The following is a 15,221-nucleotide window of genomic DNA, read 5'->3' as shown; positions in this document are numbered from 1 at the left end:
ACTTTTCTGGAATCATTCAGTTATCAATAGTTTAAAAAGTTATTAAGGATACGCGTTGAAAAAATTGATGGATTGCCAAAGTTCATAAAAGGGAACTGTTGATGAAAACTGCAAATGATGTTCCTGAAACAATAATTCCACATTATTTTAAACCTTGTTTTTATTTTCAACATTTTTCATCTTGTAGCAATTTGACAAAATTCTTGAACATTGCATTATTTGCATGTTCCAAATGGTGATGATGAAATTAGAAATTCTGAAGAATCTTTTCTAAAGGAAATTATTTTGAGCATTTTTTTCTTTAGGAGAGAGTTGAGTGTCTTGCAGCTGTCTACATTTCAAGTCTGCTTTAAGAATTAGAAAATGACAAATTACCTGACAGGGTCGAAAGTGGTACCAAAAGGTAATTGACTCAATAGTTGTGCATCGTTATAACTTGAATCAAAATCTGGAGGTTCTATTTGCCAGACAAAACTCGTCCAATTGTGCAAAGAGTACGAGAATCTAGCAGATATTATCGTTGAGTTTAAGGGAATTGGACTGCCAATCTTCGACTTGAAAACGTGTAAAATTCCTGGAAAATACAAAATAAGGTTTGAAAATATGCCGACATTGACGATTTTAGTTTTCTTTGAAATAGGTCTGTTGTACTGGTTGCAATATAGCATTTTGATGTTAGTATTTTGAAGGCCGATCATAGTTGGCCTTTTTGACCTGTTTCATTTTTGCTCCAAGATATGTTTCTTCATTAACATTTCAGAGGAAACAGGAGATTAAATGAATATTTCCAAAAAAAGTTCATACATGGAAAATTAAGAGTTATACTTGACATAAGACTCCGTCAATTTAAAAATCCCATTCAAAAATAAAACACAAATTTGATCATGAAAATACAGAAAACTGTTTGAGTAAAATAAATTCATATGAGAAGAGATATGATTTTCCAGAGACATATCAAATCTGCTTGTCAGCACTGAATCAACACATTATTCATTTTAAATTCATCATATAAGTAAACTTGAAATTCGAGTAAAAAAAGAATAGAATCCATAGATTAAAGCAGACATCCTCTAATGTATTTGTACATTACACTTATTATTCATGAATCTATTTGTACTGAATGCTTCCTGATGAATTTTCCAAGTTGTAAGTCGATTCAAGACAAACTTCAATGGCTTATGATTAGATGGATATTTTAAATAGATCAAAATATACAGACCTGTTAGATGTTTACAGCCTTGTGGAATATGCCTTAAATGCGCCATTTCATACTCTGCTCGAATTCCTTTTCCCTCGCAGATCCCTAAGTAGAAGTTCTGCCACGGTTCATTTGCTTGAATGAACAAAGGAATTTTGCTGAGAAAGAAAAAGAAAACAGAGGTAATCTCTATGAAGTAAGAAACTAATACAAATTGAAGTGATGAATAAACGCGCCACTTTTAAGAGTTCCTGGTAATTTGAAAACTTTCATGGTGCCTTTCCTTACATAGCCACAAGTTTCTGACTTGGAATATAAGAGAAAAAGAAATTGAAACTTGCCGAAACGTTATTCAGAATTTTGACTCCCTTGCTCAAGCCACGAAATTTTTAGATTATAGTACGATTTTACATTCTTCATAAACACAAAAATGCACTAAAGCGCTTAAAACTTATTATTTAGGACACATGGAGCGTTTCTTGTCGAGACCAAAAATTCGATTTTCCAACCTGACTCAACTACAATCACTGCACGGAAGATTTTGCTTCCAAAGACTAAGGCCCCACTCCCTGCAGACAGTCACTTGAGTGTTATTCTACGATCACAAGTACGGACAAAATTTACTTAACAAACAGATCGTCGAAATAAAACACCCTGATTGCACTAGATCTTTTCAATATTTTTCACAATCAATATGATTATTCTATCTGGTCGAACGGGAAGGGACAACCGACTTTCGATTTCTGCTTACCAGATGTAAATCCCTCCTTTCCACCCTTAAAAAGCTAAAGATCAAACAAGTAAAAAAATGTCTCACCATTCACTATTATTAAGAGCAATGCAGAAAGAACTGAGCAGCATTTTTATGCGGCCTTCATTGCATACTGGCTGATTGGACGGAGGAACAATGGTAATGAAGTCTCGTAGACCATACCATCTGACGAGAGGGTGCGGCCTCATAACATTCTCTTCATAAACTACTGGTAAGAAGTCGTTCTCTGGAGACATCATGTCTTCAAGAGCTTGCAGCTTGATCACACCTGAATCTGTCCCTGTAAATTGAGGGTCTTCAGAGTCGGTGCTATCTAATTTCAGGAAGTGACGGGTGACTGTATACTCGACATCTGTAAAAACAAAAAATAAGGAAAATTAAAGTTAACGACTTGGAAGTGCCAACTTCGCTGATTTTACAAGCTCCTTCTCTCTCTTTTTTTTTTTTTTTTTTTTTTTTTTTTTTTTTTTTTTTTTAAATTTAACAAAATTTAAACTTAATCCAAAATAATGTAGTCAGGTTCTCTTGCAATCAATGCAATAAAAGTCAGAGTGCAGTATGAATTGTCGTAATTCCCTAAAGGAGAAAATCTACAGCGTCAACCACCGTCCTGCATCTTGTAGAACCCAATTTGAATTTTTAATGAGAATTTCCTCTAAATAGAAAAGTAAAGTGCCCAAGTAACGTTATTTAAGTGTTAACACGATCATCAGACCAATATTCAGTTTTTGGTATCAAACGGACATCAATTAATCAGACAATGGATTCGTAAAGTACCAACACAAGTTTCCGTCAAGAAGTCAAATTGCTAGTTAGTGATAAAAACTAAGACATTGCAAAAGCAAAAGTTAAACTTGAGGGATACTGCCGCACTTGGATACTGCGTAGTCTCGCGAATTCGCAACGTATGTTAAGTTGCATCTATGGCTAATGAAGGCGCTTCTGGCGGCCTAATCATAAGTGTAAAAAGATAAAAATTCCGCGTACTCAATTGCTATATAGGGGACGCGTTTCGGAGCTAATGGAGCCCCATCATCAGGGTTCGCTGCAGGCTGTGTTCCCGAAAATTAATATACATTGCATGAGTACACGAAATGTTTACCGTTTTACATATTTGACTTGTGGCTCTCTCCTCACAAAGTTTCTAAACATTAGTGCCGTAGACTTTTAAGAAAGACCTTAAATGAACAATCTGTGAGTAATTGTTGCGTGGATTCAGGATAACAATCAACTTTAACCAGAATCAGTCTGCTTACAAAATCAGATACTGTCTAATTTACTCTCATCTTCATTTATTTTAACGGTGACAGTAGGCAACATATGACTAAAGACTGTGAAAGGAGATTCTACACAATGCAAGGAAACTTCAAAGAAAGTATCAAACCGTTGTGTTGTTTAGTTTTATATTTACAACAAATAAAACATGAGAGGTAATAAAGCAATGTGAGACACAGTTATGCGCTTTTTGGTTTAATCGGCTGCAAGTTTAAATCTTTTTAAATCTTGCGTAGAGTTTTTCTTGTGCTTGGATCACGACATTTTCCCCGCGTAATGTCTTGCTCTTTTCTTTGAGTCATTTCGAAAGCGTGCCGTCGTACAGAAATATATTTTTAAAGATGGAGCCCAGAATATTGATGAGAAATTGTATGATGCGGGGCTACCTAAAAAACAAAGTTAGGGGCATTTAAGTAGAAAAGGCACATTTATGCGGGGGGGGGGGGGGGGCAGAAAAGGTTATAGGACATTTCGTCAACGATTTTTTGTCCGCGCACCTGTTTTTTCCAGTAATTTACGTCCACGCGTTTTTTCGGCACGGGAGTTTTGGTCCACGTGCCAGTTGACACCCAAAGTTAATTGGCCCACATGTAAATGCAAACGACCATTGCTCACGACGTTTTTGGATGAAAATGTATAATGTCTTGGAAGAATGAGGGTTTGCTTTTTTTTTGTTTTGTCTGTTTGGTCCACCGGAGAATAATATATAGTTGAAAGTTTTGGTAAAAATGGGGAGGCGTCAATTCCATGAGAAAAAATTCACTAAAACTCTCTAGACCTCTTTGGTGTAACAGGACTTAATTATCTTTCAAGAAATTCCCACCTTGTTATACCTGAACCGGATAAACCTCGATATTTGCCTCAGCTAAAGGATCTTAGATTTTTCTTGTGTGCGATAAGTTTCTTGATTTATTTTGCGAGGAAAGATCTGTACTTTTAGAGGATGCCTGTAAATTCTAGATACGTTCAATTTTGTAGAATACTGTGCAACACCTCTGTTGCGAAATAGTTGCTTCAGGCGCCGCCACACGGCGGGCGGGCAGCCAGCGCGAAACGCGCATTGGCGCCTACAAACCTAAGTGGATACTTCAAGCATTGTGCAATGCGTGAAGTATCCACTTAGGTTTGTAGGCGCCGGTGAGCCTCTCGCGCTGGCAGCACGCCGCGCCGCTTCGCTCTGTTAGGCTTTAATATTACTCGCACAGTCAGCGTTTTTTAACACATGATTTTGAAATGTTTGCACACTCTGCATTGATTACTCTCATTTAAATTGATGGGGAAAAAATACGTATCGATTTATCAAAGAAGATTAATGACATATATAATGTGTGTTTTTTAAATATTGGTGGTTCCGTGTCAAATTTAATGATTTCCAAAGCACTTTAATTTTTTCTTTAACGTTTTGTGCTTTGATTGTGCTGCAGCGAGAAGTACGCGCAACTAAACGCTCAAAATTTGACGTATTTGACTCTAAAAGATCGATGTACAAATGGGTTAAAACTAAAGATTGCATACTTCTTGGTTTTTTTTACTTTGTTTATTCATTTTTGCAGTTTCTGTGGGCACAACTGCGGCTCATTGAGAAATATGTCGCTTGGAAAAGGTCTTACAAATATTTGCCATGTTTAAAAAATATAAATGTTTTCAAAATGAAGTAATAATTTCGTAAAGAAAAAATTTAAAAAAATAAAAGTAAAATTACCTATACATGTATAAGGTATATTTTACATTCAATATTTTAAGGATAGAAATAAAACCAAAATATTCACCAATGACAATTTAAAGGCATTATGACTGGCCTCTCTCAACTTATACTCGTCTGTAACGATAAACAAAGGGACGCGCTTGCTACGGCGCCTTGATACAACTATACAACCTCGACGGATGTCCGTATTGCGTTCAAAAAGTTGAAGGCGTTTTGACTTCCTACGCATAATGCCTGTAGTTGATTCGATCGACAAACGCGTTGGTCGGCGGTGACGGGGACTTGATGCAACTATTTAAGCTTGTTGGATGTCCGGATCGGTCCATAGTACGATAAACGATAAATATGGGCGCTAATAGCAGCTCTGAGGGAGACTGAATAATTAGGGATGCTCCAGGGAACACGAGTGTTAGGTGCCCGGGAAAAAAGCTGCCGCCGAGTTTCCCGGGAGAGGGAAACCTCTGGAACGTGATTCCTCTTCCATTTCATGGATCGATATCTCGTTTCCGTCTTTTCATTGGTCAACTATCGAATTGCGAATCGTTACTCAGATGGGTGGAGGGGGGGGGGGGGGGGTTAACTCACGGCACGGACTTTCACGCTCAGCTTCCCGCGCTTTTTAAAAGCTCCCTTGAATTTATTTATCCTCACTCTGGCGGCTGAATTTATGAAGTCTTGGATGGAAAACAAAAGGCGTGTTTACTGTCCGGGAAAACTATCGTTAATTTCCTTTTCTGCCAGTTGCATGAACCGAGCTCTTTAAAAAACGACTTAAATTTGCATTCCTCCCCCCCCCCCCCTACATCAAATGACGCATATGTGTGGTAGTGCGTTTTCAGTTAGAGCTTCCTAAGGCAACTGCAGCTTGAAACCATCAAACTCAGGTCGCTGAGCAGGGAATTGAACCCGCGACCTCCTGGTTATAGATCCAGCGCTGCAAATGCTATACCGAAGAGAGGTCGACATTGAAATAGACATGGGGAAAAGAGAAGCAAATTTCTTGACCAAAAGCCCTACTTGGAAGAAAGTATCCAATGGAGGGCCATCAATTTTTTCGGATGGTTCAATGTTTGAAAAAGAGAGAAAAAAGAAAAAAAACCTAAACTTTTCAATGAAAGATATCCTTTTCTGATAAATGTAATAAAACTAATCTATTCAAATGCTTTGCCTCTGTTTTGACCGCATAAAAGTTTTCAGGAATAGTTATTTACAGAAACAAAGTTGACTCGAGTCCTCACCGAGTGCGTTTACACACTTTTAGACTGGGATATAAGCTCCGTCACTTTGATTCTTGCATCTATTTTTCATGCAAAATTGACATGAGACAATCTTCTATCAATGTCTAAAAGTGCATTAACTTATTTGACGCAGACTTTACAGGCATTAAAATAAATAAAATGCAGGTCTTGGTAGGAGCGATGTACGTTTTCAGAGCTTAGTTCAGCATGCAAGGGATAGCCAACAATATCAAGATGGCTGCAGGATTGAATGCTGAACTTTTGCCACAGTACTTCAACAGAATCGCGTTCTGGTTCTATGACTTACAATATTTATTCAAAATGATTCGTTGAAAAATCAGGAAGAATGATGCTCCAAAACCACACTTTTGGCATTACGTAAATTGAATTCCAAAATTGCAGTGATGCTGACATTGAAATAGTAAAATGTTGAGATATGTTAATTTAAAATTATGAATCAACATTAACTCACAACAAGAATTCAGTTCTATTTGCTGCCTCTCAAGACCGTTTACATAGTATACTCAGCATACTGGCTTTCTTGTTTACTGAAATTACTCTACACGCTACGATATGATGGTACACATCAAGATGGATACACTTCTGGTGGGTACATCTCGTACCCTCTTTACGTCACATCGTGTCGGGTACATCAATCACAAGGCAAAACTTGTACCCTCTGCGAGATACAAGTCTCTAAAGCGTCAGTGCAGATCGAAATGCGACCACCATGGTGTATCCACCTTGTCAATTCATAAACGGTTGCCTTAGGGCTTTTTTTTATGCGGATCGCAGTGGATCACGATGAATATTGGTATTTTTTTAATTCGTTCCTCAGCCGTGATCAAAGCGTTCCAGGTGGATCAGGATGGAACACTGGATCGCTCTTCCGAGGTGGGGCGAGCTTGCGATCCACTGTGATCCTAACCTGATGTGAAGAAGTTGCCGTCCCCAACAAATCAAAACAATGACAAATCCAACCAAATTCTAAGTTTGGATTTTTTTATCACTTGGAACACTTTGGATCGGCCCGGATCGCTCAGGATTCCGATTCAGTGCATTCCACTGCAATCCACCCTGTTCCGCGATAAAAAAAAAGCCCTCTTGAGAGAAAATATGTTCTCAAAACGAATGAAAATCTCACCTGAAAATTTTATTGTGTCGCTCTGCTGCTCCCAAGGACCATCGAACAGTTGATTTCTTGTGAGCGGAATGCCACTGATTTTGACCTCGGAAAGCTTCCATTCAAAAAATATTTCTTCCAAGCGAGCAATAAATATTTCCCATTCAGATGCAGTGGTGAAATCCTGGTGGTAAAATTCACTGCTGGAGCTATCTTGAATCATGGTCACTGAACTGATTTGAACATTACACAAAGAGAATAAAACGACGCACTCAAATAAACACACACCAAAAAGCAGGAGAGTAAAGGAAGTTGTTTCTTTATTCAAATATCTGATGTCTTGTTATGCTGGTATTACAAATTAATTTACAGAAATTGAACTTTCACTATCACTGCACTCGACTGCATCCTTTGTTTACGTTATCAAACATAACCAAAGAAAGTTTACTTTTTGCAGGGAAGAACCCCCTTGCATGAGTCGCTCACTGGCGGAGAAGTCGGGACCCTGCTCATTCGCTGCTTCTCTTTTGGCGCCAAATACAATTTGACGGACCTCGAACAAGGGAGCGGTTCATCTTTGCGGGCTAATCCCTCTAATCGAGGAATAATCCATGCAATGCGGACACATGATGAGTTCTTCGGATCAATTCAATGCAAGACGATGTATGGTTTACTCATTTATTCGAAACAAAAATATGCCCCTTTTTGAAACTTTAATTAGTAAGAGTATATTTCTGCAAAAACACGTGTGGGCTAAGAAGCTATGTAAATGTGAAGTTTCCGTTTTGCAAAGAAGTTTCTGTAGAATCTCATAAAAATGAAGGTAATTATAGATTATTTGAACGTGCTGTTCCATTTTTTCCATTTTTTTAAATGTAAGATAATAATAAAAAAGTAGGCGACAATTGCTTCACATTATTTCAGTTTGTAAGAATAGAGTGTTCCCTCCGGTCGATTAAATTTAATAGATAAAATATTGGAGGGAACATTGAATCGCTTCTTTATCCGGCACCCGTTTGCCGGAGGTGTCAGCTTGTTTCAGTTGGCAAAACTCTTCACCTTCTTAGCACAGGCATTTTTACCATTTTTTGTTTAAAGTTTGATGGGTCAGTTTTTAAGACTTTGCTCCTATTTTGTGTTCCCACCTCATATTATTTTAGTTTAATAAAATGTCATACCTCTTTTCTTTTAAACGATTTTTTATTTTAAAATATGATTGTACTGTGATTAATTAAAAGTCTAATTTCATTAATGGACTGGTCAGTACATACCTACCGAAGATGAAACTACGGAGAGGTCTTTCTCGGTTTGCAGTCTTGCAAACTTCTTGTTATACTTTATTTTCTAAAGAGAAAACTACTCGACGCCATTTCTTGAAAATTTGATGGTTTTTATTCCCGTTGTGAAGAATATTCTGAGAAAATTTCAAGTCATGACTTAGGTTTGGCCTCGTTTCAAAAGATCAAATGGGAGCAGAGATTGTGAAACACTAATCGACTGCTATGGGAACTAAGTGACTCTTCAATATTCAATTTTTGTCGGATTCGGATCCTCCATGACACAAAATACTCAGAAATGTGTAAATTTTCCAAAGAAATGCGTCTCTCGAGTTCTTGCAGTTTCACAATCGATGTATACTTTTTTTTTTATGTATGTGCGTGTATTCACTTTTCATCTGTACGCTACCTCTCCACACCAGGGTGTCAATAGTTCTGTAAAACTGGGAATTGTTAGGGAATTGTATCAGGTCAGGGAAAAGTCAGAAAATTCTATGAAAAAGACAAGACCTTAAAAAAATATTGAAAACTGAGGAACATCGCCCTAGTAGCCAAAATATGATTTATAATAACTATCAAGATATCTAAAAAATACCTTTCCCACTTTAACACATGTATATCTTCCTAAATTAGGTATTTCGGTCATATCTCCTCCAAGTAACCCGATCTGCTGAGGTATAAGTTTTTAAATGGGAAATTTTACCTGCTGACGCCACCAGGCAGCACATTTGTTTCATTTTTAAATATTTTTCTTTACAGTTTCCAATAATTTCAGATTTTTTTTTTTTTTTTTTTTTTTTTTTTTTTTTTTTTTTTTTTTTTTTTTTAAATAAAAAATACCGCAAACTCAGCTAATTAAGTACTCTCATATGAAGCAATACACATTTTTAGGGCAAATTCTCAATTTTCTGAAACCACTCCTGATTTTTCTGGAAGTAGCTGAGAAAATGAAACTAAATATCGCACGTCGTTCTGACACAAAATATGGCGTCCATCGAACCACCTTAAGCAGAACTGGTCTATTGTAAACAAGAGCTACAGCCGACTGAATATATTTTTATGGGAAAATTCGCTCGAAAATCACGCTTGGCACATCAAAAAAGCCTGCAATCAACTCCTTAGCGCGCAATTTGCTTCGTTTGTAACACGATTTTTCAAATTTATCGCATACGCGGGGCAGTATAACACACTGTACCCTCCGGCCAGTGCAGAGTAGGCAATTTGCACATCAGTTAGCATGTGTAAAACGGTGTAACGTTGGAAGTTTTCTCCGGTGTCGAAGGCGCTACTTGGAGAACGCGCGGGCGCGCTCCACAAGTAGACTAGGTACGAATAATTAAGCAATGTGATACATGTTTCCCACTCAAAATTTCATGGCGAACACGATTCGCGCGACAAAAGGTACCAAAATCAACCTCTAACTAAGATATAAGCGTTTTAATTGTAAATTGGTTACGGGAAATAATTGCTCGGTCAAAAGAAACGCAATACTCTACGTGGGTCAAATCGCGCACTACAACGGTTTTGGCAGGCTTCTCTATCAAACATTGTTGTCCCACCCTTTGTTGTTCAAAGTGTAAACAATTTGCTATAGCTGAGCCAAAGTTTCACGATTGAGATTGCCATATTTTCGTATCCCAAAGAGCGTAACGAGCGTAAGAGGTAACGTTCAGTTTGCGATCTGACGTACGTGGACCATTGTGTTTTCACGAGCGGAAGGTTTGAATTTACGCGTCAAGAAACATTAAACATTTTGGTTAGGAGTCAATTTGGTAATTTTCGTTGCACGAATCGTGTTCTAAATTAAATTTTGGTTAAGAAACATGAATCAGAATACTCAACTTCGCACCGTGTCTAGCGGTCCATGCGGTCTGTTTCAAGAGGTGAAGAACTTTGTGGGTATGAATCAGCCAGCTCCATCCAAACATCTTTCTCTGCGTCATATCGTGTCAGTTCTTGGCGGAAGTACAAACAAATTTAAATTTAAGTCATTGATACCAGTAGGCTGCTTATTGAAATTTATAGACAAAGCTATGGACAAAGACGGCGACGGGAAAACAGAGCGATCCTATAGTTGGAAGTGGGTAGTTGCTATGCACTAGGCAGGTAAGTAATGGACTAATTAACGGCAGCGCACGAGAGAGCCATTTTTAGTCCATCATTTTTATTTTTAGTTTTAATAACCACCCATTTCAATCACTTGGATTGCTCCATTTTCAATTTGTCTTTTTTCTCTATAGCTTTGTCTATCAATTCTAAAAATCAGCCTTCTGATGTTTCATGGATACGGGCAACATGTGCCAAAACTACTAATATATTTCGTGCACAAAATTATTTCTCTTTAAATGAACAATATTTTGGTGGGAGGAAAAAGATTTTTACTATTTTGAGACATTTTTTTTGGAAAATTATGAAGAAACGAGATCTTCACAACAATGTAATCACGTTGGTTACTTTTTGCTAAACGCGATCCAAATACAAATACGCTGAAATGCCGCCTTCTCCGGTCCGCGGCGCCCCCGGGCGCCGCGGCCCCCGGGGGCGCCGCCCGCAGGGGGGCCCCCGGCGTGCGGGCGGCCCGCGGGCGGGCGGACGACCACCGGCCCCCCCCCACAGCCCCGTCTCACCCCGCAGCCCGTCCCCCGGCCCGCTCTCCCGACGGGCCCCACGGCCAGGGCGCGAGGGGGCCTCGTGGTCCACGGCCCCCGCTTCGGGCCGGCCCCGCCGCGCCCCTACTCCCCCCCCCCCGGGGGGGCCCCCCCCCTACGCCCGCCCCGGGGGGCCCCCGCGTTGGGGGCCGCGCGTTCCGGTCCCCCCCCCACGCGGCCCCGCCTTCGGGCGGGGGCCCCCCGGCCCTCCCGGCCCTCGGCCGCGGGTACCCCCCGGGGACGGGGGGGGCCGCCCCGCGCCCCCGCGGGACGCCCCCCCCGCGGGGTTAGCCAGGCCCGCCGCGCCCCCCCCGCCGGCCCGGCCGGCCGGACCGGGGGGCTCCGACCGGGCCCGGCCCGGCGGGCCGGGCCCGCCGCCAGCCGCCCCGCAGCCGGAGTCCCGGCGCCTACCCGCCGGCCTTACCCCCCCGGCGCGGCCGCCGGGCCCCCGTCGCCGGGGCCGCGGCCGGGCACCCCCGCGGCACCGCGGCCGGGTCCCGCCCCCGCCCGCCCCGGGCGCGGGGGTCACCGCTCGGGCGGCTTCGGGGGGTGGGAGGCCCCCCCCCTACTCCCCCCGCCGCGGCCTTCGTTGACCCGCCCCGGCCCCGCGCCGCCCCCGGCCCGGGGGCCGGGAGCGCCGCCGCACCAGGCCGCGCCCTCCACCCGCCGGGGCGGGGCGGCCCGTCGCCACCCGCCCCTGGCGCCCGGGGCCGAGCGGCCGTCTCCGGGCCCCACGACCCCCCGCCCGCCGGCCGGGCCTCCCCCCCCCCGCGCCCGACGGGGCCCCCGGTCCGCCCCCCCCGGGACCGGGGGCGCCGGCTCGGCGCAGGTTCCCACGGCCCCGCGTGCGGCCCGGGGGGCCGGCGGCAGCGGGCACACGGGGGGGCCCGCCGGGCGGGGGGGGGCGGGCCGAGGGGGCCCCAGCAGCCCACCCCCCGCACCCGCGCAACCGCTTCCACCCCCCCCGACCCCCCTCCCCCCGCCCCTTTTGGGGGGCCCGGGCCGTGCCCAGGCCGGCGCGCCATCGCGCGCCCCGGGCGCCCCGGGTGCCCCCACGGCGGGGCGGGCACCGCCCTCGGGGCATCCCCCGATCAAGCGTCCGCGGCCCCCCGCCGTCCGGCGCCCCTGGCCTCACGGCGTCTCCCACTCACCCCCCTGGAAGGCCGGGTCGGGGGGCATAGGGGGGTCGCACTCCCCACACCCACCAAACGGGGCTTGCTGGCGTGGCTAGGGGGGGACAGCTGCCCCGTCCACTCAACCCCCCGCCGGCCGCCCACCCGCCCCCCCCTCTCGCAACGCCACTGAGGCAACATCATTTGGCTTCGCAACTCAAATCCTGTTCATACCGGTCTATTGTGCATTTCCACGCCTAAGTGCCGATTCTGGGTCTTTTATTGGGCGATTGTAATCCTCCCCCTCCCCTTCATCCACTACCCGCGTCTTTTGCAGTTAATTATGTTTTAACCGTTCCCTGGCGACCGTAAAGCTCCTGTTGGCGGAGGCGACACATTTCCATTCCGGATTAGGCCGGAATATCGACGCACGTCACGGGGTACACCGAAAGAAATAATTTGCTGTTTTAGCATCTAGGATGTCAAAAATGTGTCTGGTGATCTCAAGATGCTGCCTTTTCTGCCCCCGCAGTTAATTTTACATCCTGCGAATACAAATTCAACTGCGGAGGCAGTAAAGGCAGCATCTTGAGATCACCAGACACATTTTTGACATCCTAGATGCTAAAACAGCATATTATTTTTTTCGGTGTAAACAATCCTCAAGATGCAAACACCTCCTTTTTTTCCCCTCTATGCTCATAGATTCGTGGATATTTGTAAAATAATTAGGAATTTCCCTAGTAAATTTGGCAAGGCGGTGGAGATTCTAAGTGGCGCTGGGGCGGGCGAAGAGTGGCTGCTAATCGGAGCGCCACGCCGCCGTCGCTCGCGGCCGCAGTATTTGGGACGACCACGACAGCCAACGACTCTCAACACACACCGAGTGCATCCTCGACCATTACCACCCCCAAACCGGAAACCGCGCAACTCCTCCGAACATCGCACTGAACATGAGCGGTTTTCCGTCGGCGCGGATACGGATGGATTCCACCGACAACGCCGAGTTCAGTATATCAGCACGCTTTGCATAGGGACTCCGCGGAGACGGTGGCGAAACGTGAATCATCGACTATACACAGGGTCCTCAAAAAGTCCGGCTCCCATCTGCTAAAGCCTTGGATAGACGATCAAATTCCCGAACCAATTCCGATCAAAGTAGCATCAAAGTTTCGGGAGTCATCAGTCCTAAACTCATTAATTTGCTTCATTTTAAAATGAAAACTTGGCAGAAATGTTTCCTGTGGCAGGAAATGATGAATGGTGGCACTCCACTCTGATCTTACTTTGAACAAATAAGTGCGGCCCGTCAAAATTTGATGGTAGATGGTGACCATCAGTCATCAGCATTCTACTTTGATCGGAATTTGTTCGGAATTTGATCGGCTATCTAGGGCTAAACTTTTGAACGGCCTCAACAGCCCCGAGATAGGAACTCCATGAACATTCCTAGGTCAATGGGAAGTAATTTTTGGCATATCGAAAATTCATCGTTCTCCCCACGAAAGAACGTAACTACATTTCAATGTTGCCAAATTTTCCCTCGCAAATTGAATTTTTATCGAGAGAAATTTTGATTGAAAATTCCATTGATTTTTCTTCTGATCTCATGCGGAAATCAGAAAAAAATTTAGACAACGATTGCATACGTATATTCTTGTAGAAAATTGATTCGCTTGAGTCAATTTTGCTACTTTGAAACAGAGGTGCGTTCCTTCTTCCGGAAAACGACGAATTTTTAGGGAGCTCTACAAGGCATCTACGCGGACCCTAGCTCAACATGTTTCTTCTTAGACAATTTCTTAGGTTCTCTCTTCATAGACAATTAAAAAGAATGTGAAGGAAGGAAGAATTTTGGCAAGACCGGATGTCTGTAGCAGTCACCGTTCGAAAATGGTATCGAGTACCCCCAAATGAATTATTTTTTAAATTCAATTTTGAATGATGCATCATTCGAAAGAAGATGTAGAATGAAGACTCCTAGCGCAATTCATCACCAATTCAAAATGGTGGTCCTTGCAAACCTTTGACCACGCGCTATTTTGAATCGGAGGTGTTACTAGAGAATTCCAGTCTCTGTCAAAATTCCTTCATTTTTACGTTCTTCTCAATGGCGTATCAAAAAAGGGGGTTTTTCCTTGAAAAACTTGAGTCAGGGTCCACTTAGGCGCCGGTGAGTGGCCTCGCACATTTTTGGTATGCCAAAAAGTAGCCCTTTGACCTAGGAATACCCCCGGAGTTTCGTGTTTCTAGGTGCAACCGTTCGAAAGTTAGCAGGGGGAAGCTGAACTTTTCAAAGACCCTGTAGATATTTTTCCATTTGTAGCTATGATAAAGAATCGATTGTTAAGGTACACCCCGACAATCGATCCTTTCCCATAGATTTGAATGACAGAGCAATCGATTCATCGCAAAGCACGGCAGTCTTGGACGACCTTTGACCTGGTCGCGACGACGAGTCGCCTCGGCCAACAGGAGCTTTACGGTCGCCGGGGAACGGTTAAAACATAATTAACTGCAAAAGACGCGGGTAGTGGATGAGGGGGAGGGGGAGGATTACAATCGCCCAATAAAAGACCCAGTATCGGCACTTAGGCGTGGAAATGCACAATAGACCGGTATGAACAGGATTTGAGTTGCGATGCCAAATGATGTTGCCTCAGTGGCGTTGCGAGAGGCGAAGACGGCATTTCAGCGTATTTGTATTTGGATCGCGTTTAGCAAAAAGGAACCAGCGTGATTACATTGTTGTGAAGATCTCGTTTCTTCATAATTTTCCAAAAAATGTCTCAAAATAGTAAAAAGCTTTTTCCTCCCACCAAAATATTGTTCATTTTAAAGGGAAATAATTTTGTACACACAATATATTTTGT

General features: G+C 43.4%; 1 protein-coding gene across 1 annotated transcript in view; it reads right to left on the bottom strand.

Moving 5' to 3' along the window:
* The window catches only part of Rab3GAP1 (RAB3 GTPase activating protein subunit 1), a 217,164-nt gene extending 209,414 nt beyond the window's left edge, over positions 1-7,750 (bottom strand). Inside the window, exons 1-4 of the mRNA XM_072303011.1 lie at positions 7,333-7,750; positions 2,016-2,322; positions 1,220-1,356; positions 376-574 (exon numbers count right to left, since the gene is read on the bottom strand). Coding sequence (XP_072159112.1) covers positions 376-574; positions 1,220-1,356; positions 2,016-2,322; positions 7,333-7,534 — 845 coding nt within the window. The 5' untranslated portion in view covers positions 7,535-7,750. The remainder of the gene's footprint in view (positions 1-375; positions 575-1,219; positions 1,357-2,015; positions 2,323-7,332) is intronic.
* Between the last annotated feature and the right edge of the window lie 7,471 nt (positions 7,751-15,221).

The sequence above is a fragment of the Bemisia tabaci genome, chromosome 7, assembly GCF_918797505.1.
Source record: "Bemisia tabaci chromosome 7, PGI_BMITA_v3".
NCBI classification, from domain to species: domain Eukaryota; kingdom Metazoa; phylum Arthropoda; class Insecta; order Hemiptera; family Aleyrodidae; genus Bemisia; species Bemisia tabaci.
The sequence above is the reverse complement of the archived record's forward strand: the minus strand, read 5'-3'. Positions and strand labels throughout refer to the sequence as shown.